This window comes from Ranitomeya imitator, chromosome 3, assembly GCF_032444005.1.
Source record: "Ranitomeya imitator isolate aRanImi1 chromosome 3, aRanImi1.pri, whole genome shotgun sequence".
NCBI lineage: Eukaryota > Metazoa > Chordata > Amphibia > Anura > Dendrobatidae > Ranitomeya > Ranitomeya imitator.
In genome coordinates, this window is record NC_091284.1 from 606,477,294 (window position 1) to 606,497,135 (window position 19,842).

Sequence of the window (19,842 nt, forward strand, 5' to 3'; positions counted from 1 at the left end):
TGATGCTTTGTTTGCCTTGTGAATATGAGCTTTCCAGCTCGTGCAGTATACTTTCCTGTCAATGAAATTAGATTTTTAGATTGAACAATGTAGTGAAGTTTCTAAAAAAACAAAAAAATATTAGAATCAAATAAACACTGCAATTTGTTAGGTCATTTTTTCTTGAAAAGAAACGTCTGTCAATGCTCTAAATCATGGAACTCTAGGGCATATATGTTTTATGTGTATGAGGGATAAAATGCCGCTGCTATATTCACACAAAGTGACATTCCTCCCGTATCCATCTATCCGTTTTCTTCTTTTTATGCTGTATTTTTGTTTAGAAATAGAATTTAATATGCTAAAATGTAACAAGTATTTTAGGTATTTATATCTAAAAATATTATTTAGATTTTGGGGGTTTTATTTGTTTTGTGCGATTCATTTTTTTCTTTTTCTTTTAGATTCTTGTGCATGAGACTGAAATCACTTTGAGCAGTAAGACAACGATGTTGGATCAGAAGAGGATGTAAAAAAGGTACAAACAAAGAGGGTCTCAGAACTTCTTTCTATGTACTTCTTTAAGTTCTTCGTTGCACTACATGTATTTAGCATAGTTACTATAAAAATTGTAATATTGCTATTTAAATACTTGTCAAGGTATTTTTTTAACATATATAAGTATACATATACATGAGTACATCAAATCCAACACTTGTAAGTGACTTAAAAGATACTTGGTTTAATTTCATACTTCAGTCATAATTCACAATATGCATCACAGTTTTGCTCAAGATTCTTGACTTATTATAACCTCTCAAGAGGAATCTGATATAGCCTTGATATACTTATCATTAAGGAAGCAATAAATGAACTTTATTGAGGTTAGATAACATTTTCTTTTAGGAGGAGCTTTAGGCTGAGTTCCCACAATGAGTATTTGGTGCATTTGTGATGTCACGGATTTTTGCTACTAAAATAACGCAGCATATTATAGTTCAAACATAGAGTGTGGGATTTCTCCAAATCTCATGCCCACTTTGCTTTTCTTTAACACTGCGTAAACTCACTTTCAATCTGCAACATGTCAATATCTCTAGTGGTAAATATCCATTTTGTTAGCCCTTGTTATTAACGAGTTTCTCTGTTATATTTGCATTTTTTTGTATTATCTTTCTTGTGATGCAGGTTTACTAAAAAGTAATATTTGACTTATTTCCCTATCTTCCTTCAGCCATTTATATTTACTATATTATATAGAGCCATTATATTTAGTGTGTATCTTGGCTATCTCACTGTAATGTTTTTTACCCACTCTGTAAGTGCAATTGTCCATGACTGTAATGTCTAATGTCCTTGGTTTTTCTTATTCTATGTATGTATTTATTTTTTACTAATTTATATTTCATTCAAAAAAGTTATATTTTTTATATATGTCTGGCATTCTTTTTTTTTTTTTAACAATTGTTTATGCTTTTACGACAAATATTAATTTGGCTGGCTATTGCCTTATAAGAGTAGCGCAGCAGAAAGACAGTAAAAGTGCATATAATCTGCACAAGACTTTATCTAAAAAGTTTTATCAAAGCTAAGTACCGTATATATTTGAGTATAAGCCGACCCGAGTATAAGGCGACCCCCCTAATTTTGCCACAAAAAAATGGGAAAACTTATTGACTCAAGTATAAGCCTAGGGTGGGAAATGCAGAAGCTACTGGTAAATTTCAAAACTAAAAATAGATACCAATAAAAGTAAAATGATTTGAGACATCAGTAGGTTCCATGTTCACACAGTGCGTTTTTTACTGCGGAACCGCAGCGGTTTTGCCGCTGCGGTTCTGCAGCTGTTTTTCATGCAGGGTACATTACAATGTAACCCTATGGAAAACAGGAACCGCTGTGCACATGATCCTGAATTTCCCTTAAAAAGCCGCACAGAATAGCTGCGGGAAAAAAGAAGGAGCATGTCACTTCTTTTTCGTAAACCGCAGCGGTTCTGCACCCATAGACCTCCATTGTGAGGTCAAAACCGCAGTAAAACCCGCAGATCAAAAATATATCTGCGGGTTTTACTGCGGTTTGATGTGCAGAACCGCTGCAGCAGGAAGTGCGGGGAAGCGGGAGGAAGTCCGTGGGCGGAAGTGCGTGGGCGGAGTGTCGTTCCCGAAGAGACTGTCATCATGGAGGCATACCGTCGTATGGGGATCGATGTCGGGCGTCTGATTGATCTGGTATGTCTGTGTGTCCCCATGCGACGGTAGTGCCTCCATTGTGCTAAGTCGCCGTATGGGACTACTACTCCCATCCGGTATTAGGATGGGAGAGTTGTCCCTGTGTCCGGCGACTAAGCACAATAGTAAAGTTTACACCAAACACAAACACACAATACACAAACATGACACACAGTACAGTACATACAACACATAACATAGAGTATATACTCACCAACACCACACTTGTAGGCGAAGCCCTCGATCCTCCATGAAAAAATCCAAAAATAATAAACCAAATCCATACTCCCTGTCCGCAGAATCCATAAAACGATTGTCCCACGACGATCGGCTGCTCTCCGGCGATATACTGCCAGGAGCGAAGCTCCTAGCAGTGTATCGCGTACTGTTCCGGAGCTCAATGGCGCCGGCGTCTCGGTTAACGGCAGTACAGCTGCGTTGAAGTTTCCCACGCAGCACTGCCGTTAAGCGAGAGTGCCGGGGTCAATGACCGCCGGTAAATTCGCTCGCGCATGCGCAGTGACACACCGACAGGAACTATGGCTCCTGTCAGTGTGTTGCTGCAGCCGTGGAGAGCAGACACATCTCTGGATGTGTCTGTTCTCCATGGAAGATTTTCGTGGGACCCTCGATGGATTTCTGCGGACAGGGCCAGGGATTATGAATTTGTTTTTTTGTTTTGCCTTTTTTTCAGGTCGAGGGTCTTCAGGACGGATTAAGCGTAAAATAAAAAATGGTCAAAAAGTGTGTGTCTTTATTTCATTAAAATATTTTTTTCTAGTCTTTGTGTTTTTTTTTAACCCTTTCATTGGCTTAATAATGGATAGGCGTCTCATTGACGCCTTTCCATTATTAACCGGGCTTAATGCCACCTTACAATAGCAAGGTGGCATTAACTCCTCATTACCCCATATCCCACCGCTACACGGGAGTGGGAAGAGAGGGGCTAAGTGCCGGAATTGGCGCATCTTTTTGATGCGCCTTTTTTCGGGGCGGCTGCGGGCTTATATTTGTAGCCAGGGGGGGGCAAATATCCATGGCCCCTTTCCTAGGCTATGAATATAAGCCCACGGCTGTCTGCGTAGCCTTTCTGGCCTAAAAATATAGGGGGACCCCAACACTTTTTTTTTTCGGGGCCCCCTATATTTCAGTGCCAGAAAGGCTACACAGACAGCTGTGGGCTTATATTCATGGCCTGGGAACAGCCAGGGGTATTTTAACCCCTTCCCGGGCCTCAAATATTGGCCCACGGCTGTCTGCCTAGCCTTTCTGGCCTAAAAATATAGGGGGACCCCAACACTTTTTCTTTTTTCGGGGCCCCCTATATTTTAGTGCCAGAAAGGCTACGCAGACAGCTGTGGGTTAATATTCATAGCCTGGGAACAGCCATGGGTATTTTAACCCCTTCCCGGGCCTCAAATATTGGCCCTCGGCTGTCTGCCTAGCCTTTCTGGACTAAAAATATAGGGGGACCCTATGTATTTTTTTTAGGGGGTCCACATATATTATAGTAACCCTTAATAGGATTAATAATGGATAGGCGTCTTATTGACGCCTCTCCATTATTAACCGTGCTTAATGCCACCTTACAATAGCAACCCTATCATTAACCCTAGGATCCCTTTAGAGTTAGGGTTAGGATCCCTTTAGGGGTAGGGTTAGGGGTAGGGTTAGGATCCCTTTAGGGTTAGGGGTAGGGTTAGGATCCCTTTAGGGGTAGGGTTAGGGTTAGGATCCCTTTAGGGTTAGGGGTAGGGTTAGGATCCCTTTAGGGGTAGGGTTAGGATCCCTTTAGGGTTAGGATCCATTTAGGGGTAGGGTTAGGGTTAGGATCCCTTTAGGGGTAGGGTTAGGGGTAGGGTTAGGATCCCTTTAGGGTTAGGGGTAGGGTTAGGATCCCTTTAGGGGTAGGGTTAGGGTTAGGATCCCTTTAGGGTTAGGGGTAGGGTTAGGATCCCTTTAGGGGTAGGGTTAGGGTTAGGATCCCTTTAGGGTTAGGGTTAGGATCCATTTAGGGGTAGGGTTAGGGTTAGGGTTAGGATCCCTTTAGGGGTAGGGTTAGGGGTAGGGTTAGGATCCCTTTAGGGTTAGGGGTAGGGTTAGGATCCCTTTAGGGGTAGGGTTAGGGTTAGGATCCCTTTAGGGTTAGGGGTAGGGTTAGGATCCCTTTAGGGGTAGGGTTAGGGTTAGGATCCCTTTAGGGTTAGGGTTAGGATCCATTTAGGGGTAGGGTTAGGGTTAGGGTTAGGATCCCTTTAGGGGTAGGGGTAGGGTTAGGGTTAGGATCCCTTTAGGGGTAGGGTGCTTAGGGTTATGAGCCCTAACCCTACCCTAACTATTTCAGTTTATAGTGGGTTTTTTACTTAATGTTTTTGATTGGCGCACGCACCGCTCAGGATTGACGGCGCCAGAGCTAGTAGTAAAACAACTGCACACGAACGTTTTTATTGGTGTTTGTGTTTTCAGTTTGTGCTTGTGTTCATTTATTAGGGGTTACTTTGATATATTTCAAGCATTTGTGTAACATTACTTGGTCGTGCTATAGATTATGAGATGACACTATTGTATTTATTGTAGGTTCGTGATTATCCGGCCTTGTGGGACCCATCCGATGAGTCCTATAAGGACAAGTACTTCAGGGAGCTAGCCTGGACAAAAATAGTGCGCGACCTGATCCCGGATTGGGACAAATATCCTGGGGCTACACAGCAGAAAATCGGTAATTTTAATTACATTTATTTAGTAAACCTTGAGTATATTAAAAATATAATTTGTTTAGATCTCTAAAAAATTGTTGTTGTTTTTTGTAACCTTTTTTTGGTAGATAAAGATGTGAGGCAACGTTGGCGCTCCATCAGAGAACGTTTTACTAAATTCCTCAATGAATGCTCAAAGAGTGGCTCTTCGCCAAGCAAAACTAAATTCCCGTTTAGTGAAGAGCTGCAGTTTCTTGTGACCAGCAGGACATTGAGAAAGTAAGTTAAAATCCACTCCACAAGATTATTTATATATAATATGTTGTGCGAAAAATTAATGTTTTTTTTTTCCCCAACAGGACGGAAGGAAACATGTCGGTAGCTGATTTGGAGGACAGCGACACAGAGGATGGAGCAGGCAGTTCCTCTGGAGTGGGAGGGACCATCTCTCCCTCCACTCCCACAGCTTCTGCTGAATCAGCATCCACTTCAGCAGCTGCTGCATCAACATCTACTTCAGCAGCTGCTGAAGCATCTGATTCCGCAGAAGCTGTGAGAGTGGAGAAGAGAGCTGTCTATCCGGTGGCAGCAGAGAAAAAAAAAAAAAACCAAGAAGAACCAAGATGACCAAACTGTCCAAATTGCTTGTGACACATTAGATTTATTAAAAAAAACAAGTACCGATGACCATTGCGACTCCTTTGCACAAACTGTCGCCAGAAAAACACGCTCCCTGCCACCGGATAGACAATCTCTTTTCATGTCTATGGTCCAGATGTCCCTCACTGCTCTGGAGGACCCTGCTCCGATTTCTCCCTACAATGAGGTTCTGATGGGGGTGTTGGGACTTTTCAGGCCCCGACACAGAACACCTGAAACAGCTACAAGACCCCAGTATTTGGCCCACAGCCAAGGAAGTTCTGGAGACAGAGGCAGTTCGCAGCATCTGGGGGGAGCACCGTATCAATCTGAGGGAACAAATTTCCTCTATTCTCCCGAATATACATTTCTTAATTGAACGTGGGCAAAAGTTTTCAGTTGCACTAAGTTGTGCTTTTGTTTGCAGCTCCAGTTGCCTGTTGGATTTGAAAGGGGCTGTTTTTTTTTTTTTTTTCAAATTGAAAAATCTTTTGTAAAAATTACCAAGAATTTGTGTTCTTTAAAATAAATTTTATTTCACACAAAATATTCTCTTTTTTAGACAATGGGGACAAGGCCGCTGTCCTGGGTTTATGGGCTATCGATTAGTGGTTTATGGGTTGATGTGTTAACAATTGTATACCTCATACTGCTGTTAATTTCTGAAAACACCAACCATTTTTTTGACATAAAAAAAAAAAACCAAATTAAATCAAAATAGATTTTTTATTTATATTACAACCAATTTTTTTAAACTTTTTTGGGTAACATGAAGAAAAATTTTTTTTTAAAAAAATTTTGGGTTGGTTGCTGTCGTTTATCATTCTTCGGGATGTTTTCAAAACTGTTAGCAGCGATGTCGGCAACTTTTTTGGGGGGGTCAGTGTAGATGCATCCTTCTCTGCTGGTCAGGCTGCTCAACACCAGCACAGGAGTATTGCCAGTGCACGGCACCTTCTGGACTCATGAAGTAGTCAGTGAAGGATTCTCTCACACGCACACCAGAGTTGGACGGCCTGCCCAGACCCCCGTTGTCAACTGGATTAAATACTGGCTGCTGGTACTCCACATCTACGTCAGTGTTGTACTCACGAGCATAGTTGTGGAGTACACAGCAAGCCTTTATCACAGCATCAACGGTGTCTGTGTCCAACTGAATGGCAGTGTGAAAGATCCTCCACTGACTAGTCATGATCCCAAAGGTGCATTCCACATATCTGCGTGCACGACTCAGCCGATAATTAAAAATCCTCCGTCAGGCATCCAGTCCCCTTCGTGGGTATGGGCGCAGCAGGGTTGTCGTTAAGGGAAACGCCTCATCCGATACCATCACAAAGGGCACTGGATGTGTGGAACCCGGCAAAGGTCTTGGGGCTGGGAGCGTGCCGCCATCTCGAAGAATTTGCATCCCAATCTGTGACGTTCGCAACACCCGAGAATCCCCAGTACTACCATAGGCACCAACGTCAATGGCAACAAATTTGTAATGGGCATCAGCCACCACCATCAGGACCACTGAAAAATACTTCTTATAATTAAAGAAGCGTGATCCTGATCGTGGTGGCTGCTGAACCCTTACATGTTTACCATCGACTGCACCTATGCAGTTTGGGAAATTGGCAACAGACTGAAAGCCTGCTGCAACCTGCAGCCAAGTCTCCTCGGTTGGGGAAGGCATCACCATGGGCTGCAACTTCTGCCAGATGACGGTACATGTACACCTCACAATGTTAGAGATGGTAGATTTACCAACTCTAAATTGGAGGTGCAGGGATGTATAGCTCTCTCCTGTGGCCAAAAATCTGGAAAGAAACAAAAAAGAAAATTAGAAATGTCACATAAAAAGGTAATTACAACATGTCACACGTTAAGGCCGCTATAATATGCGTCCAGCACCATTCAATAATGATGGTATTAAAACCCAGCACAACACAAAGGGTGTTAAAAACATTAATAAAAGGCCTGATGGGACTTGTGCACACACGCATGCGAGATATGACCGAGTGTTGCATGGTAATCCCCGGACCTGCTGCATGCACTCCGTTGTGGAGCGTGCGGCTCCATGTATTGGTATGTGGGTGCACACTCCGCTCCAGAGTGCAGGCAGCAGGGCCGGTGATTACCATGCAACACTCGCCCGTATCTCACGTGTGTGTGTGTATGTGTGCCCCCTGTCCAACAGGAGGACTGGGTGGGTTTAATCACATATACTGGACACAGAGACGTGTAAAATAGAGACCTAACGACATTCCCCCCCAAAAATTGTTACTTACCGCAAGGTGATGAGCAGCCTTTCCTCTGCAGAGATGGACTTCCTCATCACTGTGTCTTGCAGTGTTAAATGGGGTGCCAGGATGGTGAGCAGTCTGTCAAATGCAATAATTGGTAACCGACAAAACGATATAAATTTTTCAGGATATCTGAAAATTGAAAAAGAAACACAAAAAAGGGTTACTTCACAAGTATTGCTAGCAAAAAAATGTAAATTTGGCTACGTTCAGATTAGCGTTTCCCGACGCTGCGTCGGGAAACGCAGCGGCGACGCACGCGTCATGCGCCCCTATGTTTAACATGGGGGACGCATGCGTTTTTCTTGTTGCGTTTTCCGACACGTGCGTCGTTTTTGACGCTAGCGTCGGACGCAAGAAAATGCAACAAGTTGCATTTTTCTTGCGTCCGATTTTCGTCAAAAAACGACGCACGCGTCGCAAAACGCATTTTCGTGCGTCGTGCTTAACGTCGCCGACGCAGCGGCGCGCAACGCTAATCTGAACGTAGCCTTAGTCATTCAATATATTTCTACTTACCTCCTCAAATCATTGTACAGCACATAAAAGTGCCCCTTCTCAGTTCGGTCTGCTACAAGCGGGTGCACCCACATTCGTTTCTGCGCACGTCTTCTCTGCCGCCGCTGCCTCTAAAATAAAAAAATTAAAAAATATTTTGTAAACACAACAATTAGAAAAATATATCAAACATGCCTGGAAAACAATGCGGATTATGTAAGGGTACGTGTCCACATTCAGGAAGGCCCACCCCATTCTGGGACGCAATGATGCCAGATGTGTTCATTGTACAAATCCAGCATCATCACACCCGACGCATAGGGCCCTGTTTTATTCCTTGCGGAGCCGCAGTTTCACAACAAGGAACACGGACATGCTGTGATCATAAAAGATGCGCAGCATGTCCGGAGTCGCAGGGCTGACGGATGACACAAAGTGGACACGTGATTTCATGACATCACCTCCACTATACTGTTACATGTGGACGCTACATGTTTGGCTCTGCGGCCACACGCAGCGCCAAACATACAGCGTTTCCAGAACGTGGACATGTACCCATAACCCAATATATAAAACAAACAGACATCTGCTTACCTGACGTGCATGTCGATTCAGAATTAGAAGCATCAACCCCAGGATCGCAATCCGGTGTGGCGTGCGGAGCTGGATCCGTGGGCTGTCATCTGGCCGACGCTCAGCACGTCCACTCATTTTGATGTGTAAGTTCCAAAATGGAGGATGGAAGAAGAAAAGGGTTGGAAAAGGAAATGACATCATTTTTTTTTTCCCCCCCACTGCAGTAAGCTTTATTTGTGTCAAACACAGACAATCTGCAGAGAAAACTGCATCAAAAAACGCACTAAAAACCGCATCAAAAAACGCATAAAGTTCATGATGGGCCCCATATGATGCTCCATAGAATAATGTGCCCCATATGCTGCTCCATAAAGGTTGATGGCCCCATAAGATGCTCCATAGAATGATATGCCCCATATGCTGCCACAATTAAAAAAAATTACATACTCACCTCTCGTTGCTGGGGGAGAGGTGCCGGTGTCCTGAACAGGTGGAGACACTGGCACGCTATGGGGGCTGGTGCAGGTGTCACCGCTGGCTCAGGCTCAGGCCCCGGCACATGCAATATTCACCTGTCCCCATTCCACCACCTTACACTGCTCTGTCTTCCAGGTCTTCTAGCTGTGACTGTTCAGGCAGAGGGCGTGCACTAAATACGTCACCATGCCCTCTGACCTGAAAATCACAGCCAGAGGATGCGGAAGACACTGCCCGGTGGTGGAATGGGGACAGGTGAATATCGCATGGCTCACCCTCCCCCGTCATCATACTCCCTCCTGGTGCGGTCTCTGCTTCTCTGATGGTTTCTTCAGTGCCAGCATCTTGTTTCTGTGTTCAGGGGTCATGTGGTACCACTCATTAAAGTAATGAATATGTGCTCCACACCTATGGGAGTGGAAACACGTCCATATTCATTACTTTAATGAGCTGTACCATATGACCACTGAACACAGGAAGATCTGCGGGCTCCCAAAAACATCTAAGAAGCAGGGAAGTGCAGAGACCGCATCAGGAGGGGGTGAGTATGATGTGACAGCCGCCACTCCTGCCACTCCCCCTCCCCGCTGAACCCCTGGGACAATGACTCGAGTATAAGCCGAGAGGGGCACTTTCAGCCTGAAAAACTGGGCTGAAAATCTCGGCTTATACTCGAGTATATACGGTAGCTGAAAGTTTAAAAGTTAAAGCAATTTTATGTAAAGCATGATTTACCAAAAGGGGACAAGAACCATAGCTCAAAAAGGTGATAAAAATCCATGCAAAAAACACTCAAAACCGCAATGAAAAACCACAAGTGCTCTAATTTAGTTTCTTTTTGTGCAGAAATGCTATAGAAAATCTGTGACAGCAAAAATTAACCTAATATTTTGGGATTGTGGAAAAACACTATATAGGAGTAAATAGAGGAGCTTTTTTAGGCCTTGCAGCGCCGTTCACAGCTGTCTGCACGGACTGTGTGTAAGTACAGCTCACTCTATAGTCTGTTCTGCCGCTGCAGCCAGTTGTAGTCAGCTCAGGGTGCGTCACTGCCTCACACTGTTCCATTGATCTTTTTTCAATTAGTGCTGCCTGCTGCACATTTTTTCAAATTTATCCTATTAGTGGGTTTCCATCCGTATCCTGCTAGATTGTGGAAAAACACTATATAGGATTACATAGAGGAGCTTTTTTGGCCTTGCAGCGCCGTTCACGGCTGTCTGCACGGTCTGTGTGTGAGTGCAGCTCACTCTGTAGTCTGTTCGGTGAAAAAAACAAAAATTTAATAAAGTTCACCAAACACTCCACTTTACAGTTGTGTAGGCCACATTAGCTCATATCAAAGTCTAGTCCACACTTTAGAATATTTGTGTTTCTTATACCTGTTAGGAGCTGTCAGGAATAAGCACACTAAGCCCTTAGTACTTTTCTGCCTATCTTTATCAGTCTACCAAGAAGAAGAAGGCAGGGAGTAAGGCACGTGGTCATGGGGGTGGAGCAGGGAGACGATGTGGGGATTCTGTGCCTGCTGCGGGCACCCATGACTAATCATCCCCCAGTTTCAGCAGGGAACAGTCCTTCATGAACAGCTTTGTAGGAGATCGCTGTACCCCGCTGCTCCAGGATGAACAAATTGAAGCCGTTGTCGGATGGATGGCAGCTAACGCATCGACTTCAATTAGTGCCACATCCTTTCAGGCACAGAGCACTGAAGAGCACCAATCTGTCTCTTCACCACCTGCCAAATTGCCGAGGCAGTCAGAGAGCCCAGGACAGGAGCCATCTCTATTTCTGTTCACTGAATATCTTGGCTTGGAAAGAGGGGGCCAGCCAAGCAGCATTCGAGAAATAGAAGAAGACGCAGTATGCAATGATGCCCAACAGCTTTGTCTCTCTGAATCTGAAGAGGTGGGTGGGCTAGTGCCTTCAGTTAGCGCACCTCAGTAGGAATCTGATGATGAGACTCAGGTGGCACTTTCTGGTGCGTACTGTGCTGCCAAGACTACCCAGGAGAAGGAGTTGTTGGAAAAGGTTAGTGTAGATGATGAGGTCCTTGACCCATCATGGCGTGAGGTACAGGAAGGTGGTGGGAGCAGCTCTGAGGAAGCGATTCCCCGAACGACCCAAAGAGGGAGAGGGAGGGGGAAGACTGTGTTGCCTGTAGCCTCCACTTCGGCACCCATTAAGAGCGTGCCTCTTCCAAAAGCCAAAACGGGTGCTCCCAAGACTTGCCGTGCCTGGTCCTTTTTTGACACAGTTGCAGATGACATTTGCTTTGTCAAATGCAAGCTGTGTCATCAGAAAGTCAAAAGAGGGAAAAGAGTCAGCAACCTCAATACCACAAATATGTGGAAACATGTGCGGACCAATCACGTGGTGGAGTTACAAAATCACACTGAAGACCTAGGCCAACCAACAGCGGCACCTACCACCTCTTCAGCTCGTGATGTAGCCTCTTCCTCCAGCTCACACACAGCTGGTTCGGCTTCCTCACAGGATCGCCATGGAAGAACCTCTGGCATTGTTGTCCAGAGATCCAGCGTAATTCCACCCACAGCACCATGTTCCCAGTCATCCTCACACTCCCAGCCCAGTCTATAGCCATCGGTAGTATAGGCATGGGAGAAAAGGAGGCCATTCTCAGCAAACCACCCCCGAGCACAGGCTCTGAATTCTGGCATTGCAAAACTACTGTCCCTTGAAATGCTGTAATTCAAGCTGGTGGAGACTGACACCTTCCGTAACTTGATGGCATTGGCAGTCCTACGATAGAATGTGCCCAGCCACTTTTATTTCAGCAGGCAAGCCGTCCCTGCCCTGCAAAAGCATGTGGAGGGAAACATTAAATATGCGCTACTAAACGCCGTCAGTAGCAAGGTCCACCTCACCACCGATACGTGGACCAGTCACCATGGACAGGGACGATACCTTTCCCTCACTGCCCATTGGGTCATTGTTGTGGAGCCAGGTACAGATCTTGCGAGTGGCGCTGTACGTGTTTTGCCAACTCCAAGGATTGCAGGAATCCAGTCTGTACACATTGCCTCCTCCTCATACTCCAGTTCCTCTAAATCATCGCTGCAGGAGCCGTCACAGTCCACATGGACCCATGAACGCTTACCTGTTACGACCGATATGAGCACAGCCATAGCCAAACGTCAACAGGCTGTACTGAAATTAATTTCTTTGGGGAATCGAAGCCACACAGCGCAGGAGCACTGGAATGCCATCAAGCAGGAGAGCGATGTGTGGTTTGTGCCAGCGAATCTCCAGCCAGGCATCGTAGTGTGTGACACTGCGCGCCGTTCAGACTTCACAACCACTGAGTGGGCCACTATGAAGGACATCTGCCAGGTTTTGCGTGCCTTCGATGATTCCACGCGGATGGCGAGTGCAGATGATGCACTAGTCAGCATGACTGTCCCCCTTATTTGCCTGCTTGAAAGAACACTGCAAGCGCTAAGGGATGAGGTTGTGGAAGAGGTGGAGGATGAGGAGTCACAAATGCCATCTGCTTCTGGACAGTCTGCGCAACATGGTTCCTCACAAAGGCCTAGGCAGGGGACACTTTGTGAGGAGGATGAGGAGGAGTCAATGGAGGAGGAAGACATCTGTCCAGAGGAGGGAGTTACACAATGCTCCAGTAGTCAGTATTAAAACCTACAAGAGAAAAAAGTAAACGAAAACCCTGATGTAACTAAGTAAAAAAGCAAAAGTGTATTTAAATAACAGAGTTTTTAGGAATACTGTTTTTTGATTAAAAAAAATAGCACAAAAGCCATCCCACCTCGTCACGGTAACTCTGATCGGGACAGTCCTACACTGTCTAATATTAAAACCTTACCATGTGTCAATGTTGACCTCAGTGTGAATGAGGGCAGACGAAAGGACTGGGCCCAACCAGTGAAACACTAGACTGGGGAAGCCTTATATAGTCTCTAGCTCAGAAACAGGGAGACCACACCCCGGGTTGCACAGAATGCAATAATACAGAGAAAAAAAAACACAAAATTGAGCTTAACTTAAGTTGGTACACATGCAGAGGTTAAATGCATGTTCACATTGGCCACAAAACATTAAAACCTACAAGAGAAAAAAGTAAGCGAAAACCCTGATGTAACTAAGTAAAAAAGCAAAAGTGCGTTTAAATAACAGAGTTTTTAGTAATACTGTTTTTTGATCAAAAAATAGCACAAAAGCCATCCCAGAGTTACCATGACGAGGTGGGATGGCTTTTGTGCTATTTTTGTGTTAGGACTGGCGGAACGCACCAAGTATAAGGTGTAAAGGTATTAGGTGCGTTCGCCGTCCGAGGTCCACCGTGCAGGTGAAAACCCTGCTGCTAGTAGAGATGGACGAGATGGCGGTACAATATGAATACACACTTGGGTTAACTTCACCCAGTGTGAAGGAAGCGAACCCTGTTGAGTCACAGGGCCGCGGTACCGCACCAAGAGAATATATTTTAGAGGCACGAGAGTGCGTGCGGTGCCGCACTGGCGGACGCCACTATCCACCCAGGCTTGGGTTAGGAAAGCGCAGAGAAAGCGCACGGCGCCGCACTGGCGGTCACAGCAATAAGACGCTGTAATGTGTGTACCGTGCTGATGGCTAAGTCGGGCGCTAGGTAGCAATCACCCACCTTCCGCGAGCAGTCATACAATAGGGAGGGGATTTTAAAGAAAGACTTTCACTCACAACACACACACATTTACAAAAGACAATACTAGCGCATGGCCGTGCGGCCATGCGAGGCTTAAATAGCTGCAGCATGTTTAGGACCTTCCAAAGAAGGACCAATGGAGTGCTGCAGCACCTGAGCATGTGACCCTGGATCTCCACTGAGAGATCTCGCCCTGGGCATGCTCAGAGTGCAAAGCAGGATTTAGTCCTAGAAGCGTCCGCTCGCCGCTGCCCAGCACTGACTTCAATGGGAAAAGCAGGAAATGCAGCAGTAACTCTAAGCACAGAGTCAGACTGAGCGAGACGCTGGGATCGACGTCTCCGCTGAGCAAGCTCCACTGCGGCAGGAGAAGAATGGGAGACCGCAGCGGAGATGGCCCGAGATTCCCCCTCTGCAGAGGCAGGAACTCGACCCCTAACAACAGTATTACTAAAAACTCTGTTATTTAAATGCATAGTAACATAGTAACATAGTTAGTAAGGCCGAAAAAAGACATTTGTCCATCCAGTTCAGCCTATATTCCATCATAATAAATCTCCAGATCTACGTCCTTCTACAGAACCTAATAATTGTATGATACAATATTGTTCTGCTCCAGGAAGACATCCAGGCCTCTCTTGAACCCCTCGACTGAGTTCGCCATCACCACCTCCTCAGGCAAGCAATTCCAGATTCTCACTGCCCTAACAGTAAAGAATCCTCTTCTATGTTGGTGGAAAAACCTTCTCTCCTCCAGACGCAAAGAATGCCCCCTTGTGCCCGTCACCTTCCTTGGTATAAACAGATCCTCAGCGAGATATTTGTATTGTCCCCTTATATACTTATACATGGTTATTAGATCACCCCTCAGTCGTCTTTTTTCTAGACTAAATAATCCTAATTTCGCTAATCTATCTGGGTATTGTAGTTCTCCCATCCCCTTTATTAATTTTGTTGCCCTCCTTTGTACTCTCTCTAGTTCCATTATATCCTTCCTGAGCACCGGTGCCCAAAACTGGACACAGTACTCCATGTGCGGTCTAACTAGGGATTTGTACAGAGGCAGTATAATGCTCTCATCATGTGTATCCAGACCTCTTTTAATGCACCCCATGATCCTGTTTGCCTTGGCAGCTGCTGCCTGGCACTGGCTGCTCCAGGTAAGTTTATCATTAACTAGGATCCCCAAGTCCTTCTCCCTGTCAGATTTACCCAGTGGTTTCCCGTTCAGTGTGTAATGGTGATATTGATTCCCTCTTCCCATGTGTATAACCTTACATTTATCATTGTTAAACCTCATCTGCCACCTTTCAGCCCAAGTTTCCAACTTATCCAGATCCATCTGTAGCAGAATACTATCTTCTCTTGTATTAACTGCTTTACATAGTTTTGTATCATCTGCAAATATCGATATTTTACTGTGTAAACCTTCTACCAGATCATTAATGAATATGTTGAAGAGAACAGGTCCCAATACTGACCCCTGCGGTACCCCACTGGTCACAGCGACCCAGTTAGAGACTATACCATTTATAACCACCCTCTGCTTTCTATCACTAAGCCAGTTACTAACCCATTTACACACATTTTCCCCCAGACCAAGCATTCTCATTTTGTGTACCAACCTCTTGTGCGGCACGGTATCAAACGCTTTGGAAAAATCGAGATATACCACGTCCAATGACTCACCGTGGTCCAGTCTATAGCTTACCTCTTCATAAAAACTGATTAGATTGGTTTGACAGGAGCGATTTCTCATAAACCCATGCTAATATGGAGTTAAACAGTTATTCTCATTGAGATAATCCAGAATAACATCCCTCAGAAACCCTTCAAATATTTTACCAACAATAGAGGTTAGACTTACTGGCCTATAATTTCCAGGTTCACTTTTAGAGCCCTTTTTGAATATTGGCACCACATTTGCTATGCGCCAGTCCTGCGGAACAGACCCTGTCGCTATAGAGTCCCTAAAAATAAGAAATAATGGTTTATCTATTACATTACTTAGTTCTCTTAGTACTCGTGGGTGTATGCCATCCGGACCCAGAGATTTATCTATTTTAATCTTATTTAGCCGGTTTCGCACCTCTTCTTGGGTTAGATTGGTGACCCTTAATATAGGGTTTTCATTGTTTCTTGGGATTTCACCTAGCATTTCATTTTCCACCGTGAATACCGTGGAGAAGAAGGTGTTTAATATGTTAGCTTTTTCCTCGTCATCTACAACCATTCTTTCCTCACTATTTTTTAAGGGGCCTACATTTTCAGTTTTTATTCTTTTACTATTGATATAGTTGAAGAACAGTTTGGGATTAGTTTTACTCTCCTTAGCAATGTGCTTCTCTGTTTCCTTTTTGGCAGCTTTAATTAGTTTTTTAGATAAAGTATTTTTCTCCCTATAGTTTTTTAGAGCTTCAATGGTGCCATCCTGCTTTAGTAGTGCAAATGCTTTCTTTTTACTGTTAATTGCCTGTCTTACTTCTTTGTTTAGCCACATTGGGTTTTTCCTATTTCTAGTCCTTTTATTCCCACAAGGTATAAACCGCTTACACTGCCTATTTAGGATGTTCTTAAACATTTCCCATTTATTATCTGTATTCTCATTTCTGAGGATATTGTCCCAGTCTACCAGATTAAGGGCATCTCTAAGCTGTTCAAACTTTGCCTTCCTAAAGTTCAATGTTTTTGTGACTCCCTGACAAGTCCCCCTAGTGAAAGACAGGTGAAACTGCACAATGCACTTTTGCTTTTTTACTTAGTTACATCAGGGTTTTCGTTTACTTTTTTTTCTTGTAGGTTTTAATGTTTTGTGGCCAATGTGAACATGCATTTAACCTCTGCATGTGTACCAACTTAAGTTAAGCTCAATGTTGTGTTTTTTTTTCTCTGTATTGTTGCATTCTGTGCAACCCGGGGTGTGGCCTCTCTGTTTCTGAGCTAGAGACTATATAAGGCTTCCCCAGTCTAGTGTTTCACTGGTTGGGCCCAGTCCTTTCGTCTGCCCTTATTCACACTGAGGTCAAGATTGACACATGGTAAGGTTTTAATATTAGACAGTGTAGGACTGTCCCGATCAGAGTTACCGTGACGAGGTGGGATGGCTTCTGTGCTATTTTTTTTATCAAAAAACAGTATTACTAAAAACTCTGTTATTTAAATGCACTTTTGCTTTTTTACTTTGTTACATCAGGTTTTTTGTTTACTTTTTTCTCTTGTAGGTTTTAATGTTTTGTGGCCAATGTGAACATGCATTTAACCTCTGCATGTGTACCAACTTAAGTTAAGCTCAATTTTGTGTTTTTTTTTCCAGTAGTCAGTATGTAGAGCGAGGGTGGGGTGATGTAGAACAGACAGAGATCACGCCTCAAGCAGGGGACAGCGTTTCTTGGCCAGTTGGCAGTCTGCAGCACATGGTTGATTTCATGCTGCAGTGCCTGAGAAACGACCACCGCATCGCCCACATTCTCAACACGGCTGATTATTGGGTATACACCCTCCTAGATCCGTGCTACTGGAACAACTTGGTAAACAACAAACCGCACTAGCAGCCAAAACTTCCCATAAAAATAGCTTTATTAATACAAAAATACATACTTAAAAGCTGAGAAACAGGTCATTGGACAACAGGGAAACACAGGACACGCACTACATGCCGGTACATATGCCCACAGGCTCAGAGCAGCATAGCTGCGGCGGCATTACTATAATATATTAGGTATAAATCATACATTGTGGGGCCCATACATAATAATAAACAATCTAGAAAATCAGTGCCCCCAACAGTGCATATAGTAACATGACATAGCAACATCAGTGTATAACAAGTGTAGACTACCTGATACCGCACACAGACCAGCGCTCCTGAGCACACCCTTTTGACGTACGTTTCGGAGCTCACCGCTCCTTCCTCAGGGGGCGTGGAAGATGCACAAACATCCGTTCTTATATATAACTAAAACCGGAAGTGTCCGGTATAGTGCGTCATAGGACGCGCCGCCCATTGCCACTAGAGCCGCGCACAGCGTCCGCATCACCAGCCGGGAGGAAGCACGTGGGGCCCCACGTGATCGCTCACCGCATAGCCATGGGAACGCTGGGCCGCATAACACACCATAGTGCGCATGCGCGAGGCGGCCGCGGCCATATTGGTTCTGGGCAAAGAGACTGGCAGCCAGTCCAAATACAGACACAGAACATAGGGGAATAGGGGAGTACCATAGGAAAAGAACAGCAGCACACGATTACCGCGGATAGAGGGAGGACATAGATAATATAGGAAACACGGTAAATGGTAAACAGAACTTACTTATATATACGCATATTAATATACAACTCCAACATACGAATGCACCGTAATAGAAAGAAATGGGCTATACATACACGAACATATGGCTAAGAGAATATAGCTGTAACAATAGAGTCCAAGCGAAACGATTGCAAATAACATCAGTCCATAAATCTTGAGTGCTAAACACAATGGGCTCCATATGAAAGACGAAAAAAGCCAATATGTCCATGATGACAAGATCCAACCTCCATCTCACGAATACATCCTCCAACCAGATAAATATCTAAATATTAACAAAGAATAAAAGTATTAAAAACAAAAACCGACATGCAATGCACATCTCACGGAAATGCACAGGACAGCCGATCACAGATAGGATACAAAGGAGATATTCTCATTAAGCCCTTTAGGACTGATGGTCTGGAGAGTCCAGATCCATCTAGTCTCCATCTGGGCTAGACGTTGGCTGAGATTACCCCCTCTGATATTAATGTTCAAGAGATCAATGCCCCGGAATTTGAGTCCAGAGGCATTGCACTGGTGGAATTCCCTGAAATGTCGTGGCATTGTCTTCAGGGTGGACGTGTCCGTGCAGGTGGCAGCCGCCAAAATCCCAAGAACGTGCTCTCTGATACGTACCTTAAGCTGACGCGTCGTCAGCCCAATATAAATAAGCCCACATGGGCACGTTGCATAATAAATTACGTACCTAGAGAGACACGATATATTTTGTTTGATATAAAATGTCCTAGAACCCTCTGAATCAACAAACGAGGTACATTTCTCAACATTAGGACAGGCTACACATCTCCCGCACGAAACACATCCACCCCCAGGGCGCATGGAGTCCAGAAATGTAGGAACCGGTTTACTCACATAATGACTTTGTGTAAGATAATCCCGGAGATTTTTGGCCCGTCGGAAAGAAATTGCGGGGCTATCTGGAAGAAATTTTCCAATAATGGGATCAACTTTTAATATGGGCCAAGCATTGCTAAGCGCTGTACGTATCCTCACATGTTGGGGACTATACGATGTCACGAACCTAACCTTGTTGCCACCTTTGGGTTGTCTAGATGTACAATTGTATAGCAGGTTATTACGTGGAGAGTGTTTAGCACGGTGATATGCGCGCTTTACACTCCGATGACTATATCCTCTAGCGAGAAAGCGTGATTTCAGCTCCCCCGCCCTCGTCTCAAAGTCCACATCAGTGGAACAGATACGACAAAGGCAGAGGAACTGACCCACAGGGACAGCTCTGACCACATGACGCGGGTGGCAGGATGAGGCATGCAACAAAGTATTAGTGGCCGTCAATTTCCTAAAGATATCAGTCTGTAGGAGGCCAAACTCATCCCTGTTGATAGTTACATCAAGGAAGCCTATCCTCTCACTATCCCACACCGGGGTAAGACGTATATTTAGATCATTGTCATTCAAAGATGATACAAACTGAGCAAGGTCGATGGCCGTGCCCTGCCAGACGAAGAAGATATCATCA

At 44.6% G+C, this 19,842-nt stretch overlaps 1 protein-coding gene across 1 annotated transcript; it reads right to left on the minus strand.

Annotated features, from left to right (window-relative positions):
• Positions 1-535: 535 nt before the first annotated feature.
• LOC138671698 (uncharacterized) lies at positions 536-9,104 on the minus strand. The gene is made up of 5 exons (XM_069759856.1): positions 8,926-9,104; positions 8,353-8,462; positions 7,819-7,965; positions 7,062-7,347; positions 536-577 (listed from the first exon to the last, which is right to left on the minus strand). The coding sequence occupies exons 1-5, from the start codon at positions 9,040-9,042 to the stop codon at positions 536-538; spliced, it is 702 nt and encodes a 233-aa protein (XP_069615957.1). The 5' UTR covers positions 9,043-9,104.
• Positions 9,105-19,842: the final 10,738 nt, after the last annotated feature.

Excerpts from the sequence above, each read along its gene's own strand:
- LOC138671698 (XM_069759856.1), bottom strand. The coding sequence starts at position 9,042 with ATGAGTGGACGTGCTGAGCGTCGGCCAGATGACAGCCCACGGATCCAG. Across the intron at positions 8,463-8,925 it reads TGAATCGACATGCACGTCAG|AGGCAGCGGCGGCAGAGAAG; the intron begins GTAAGCAGATGT and ends TTTTTATTTTAG. Across the intron at positions 7,348-7,818 it reads AGGCTGCTCATCACCTTGCG|ATTTTTGGCCACAGGAGAGA; the intron begins GTAAGTAACAAT and ends GTTTCTTTCCAG.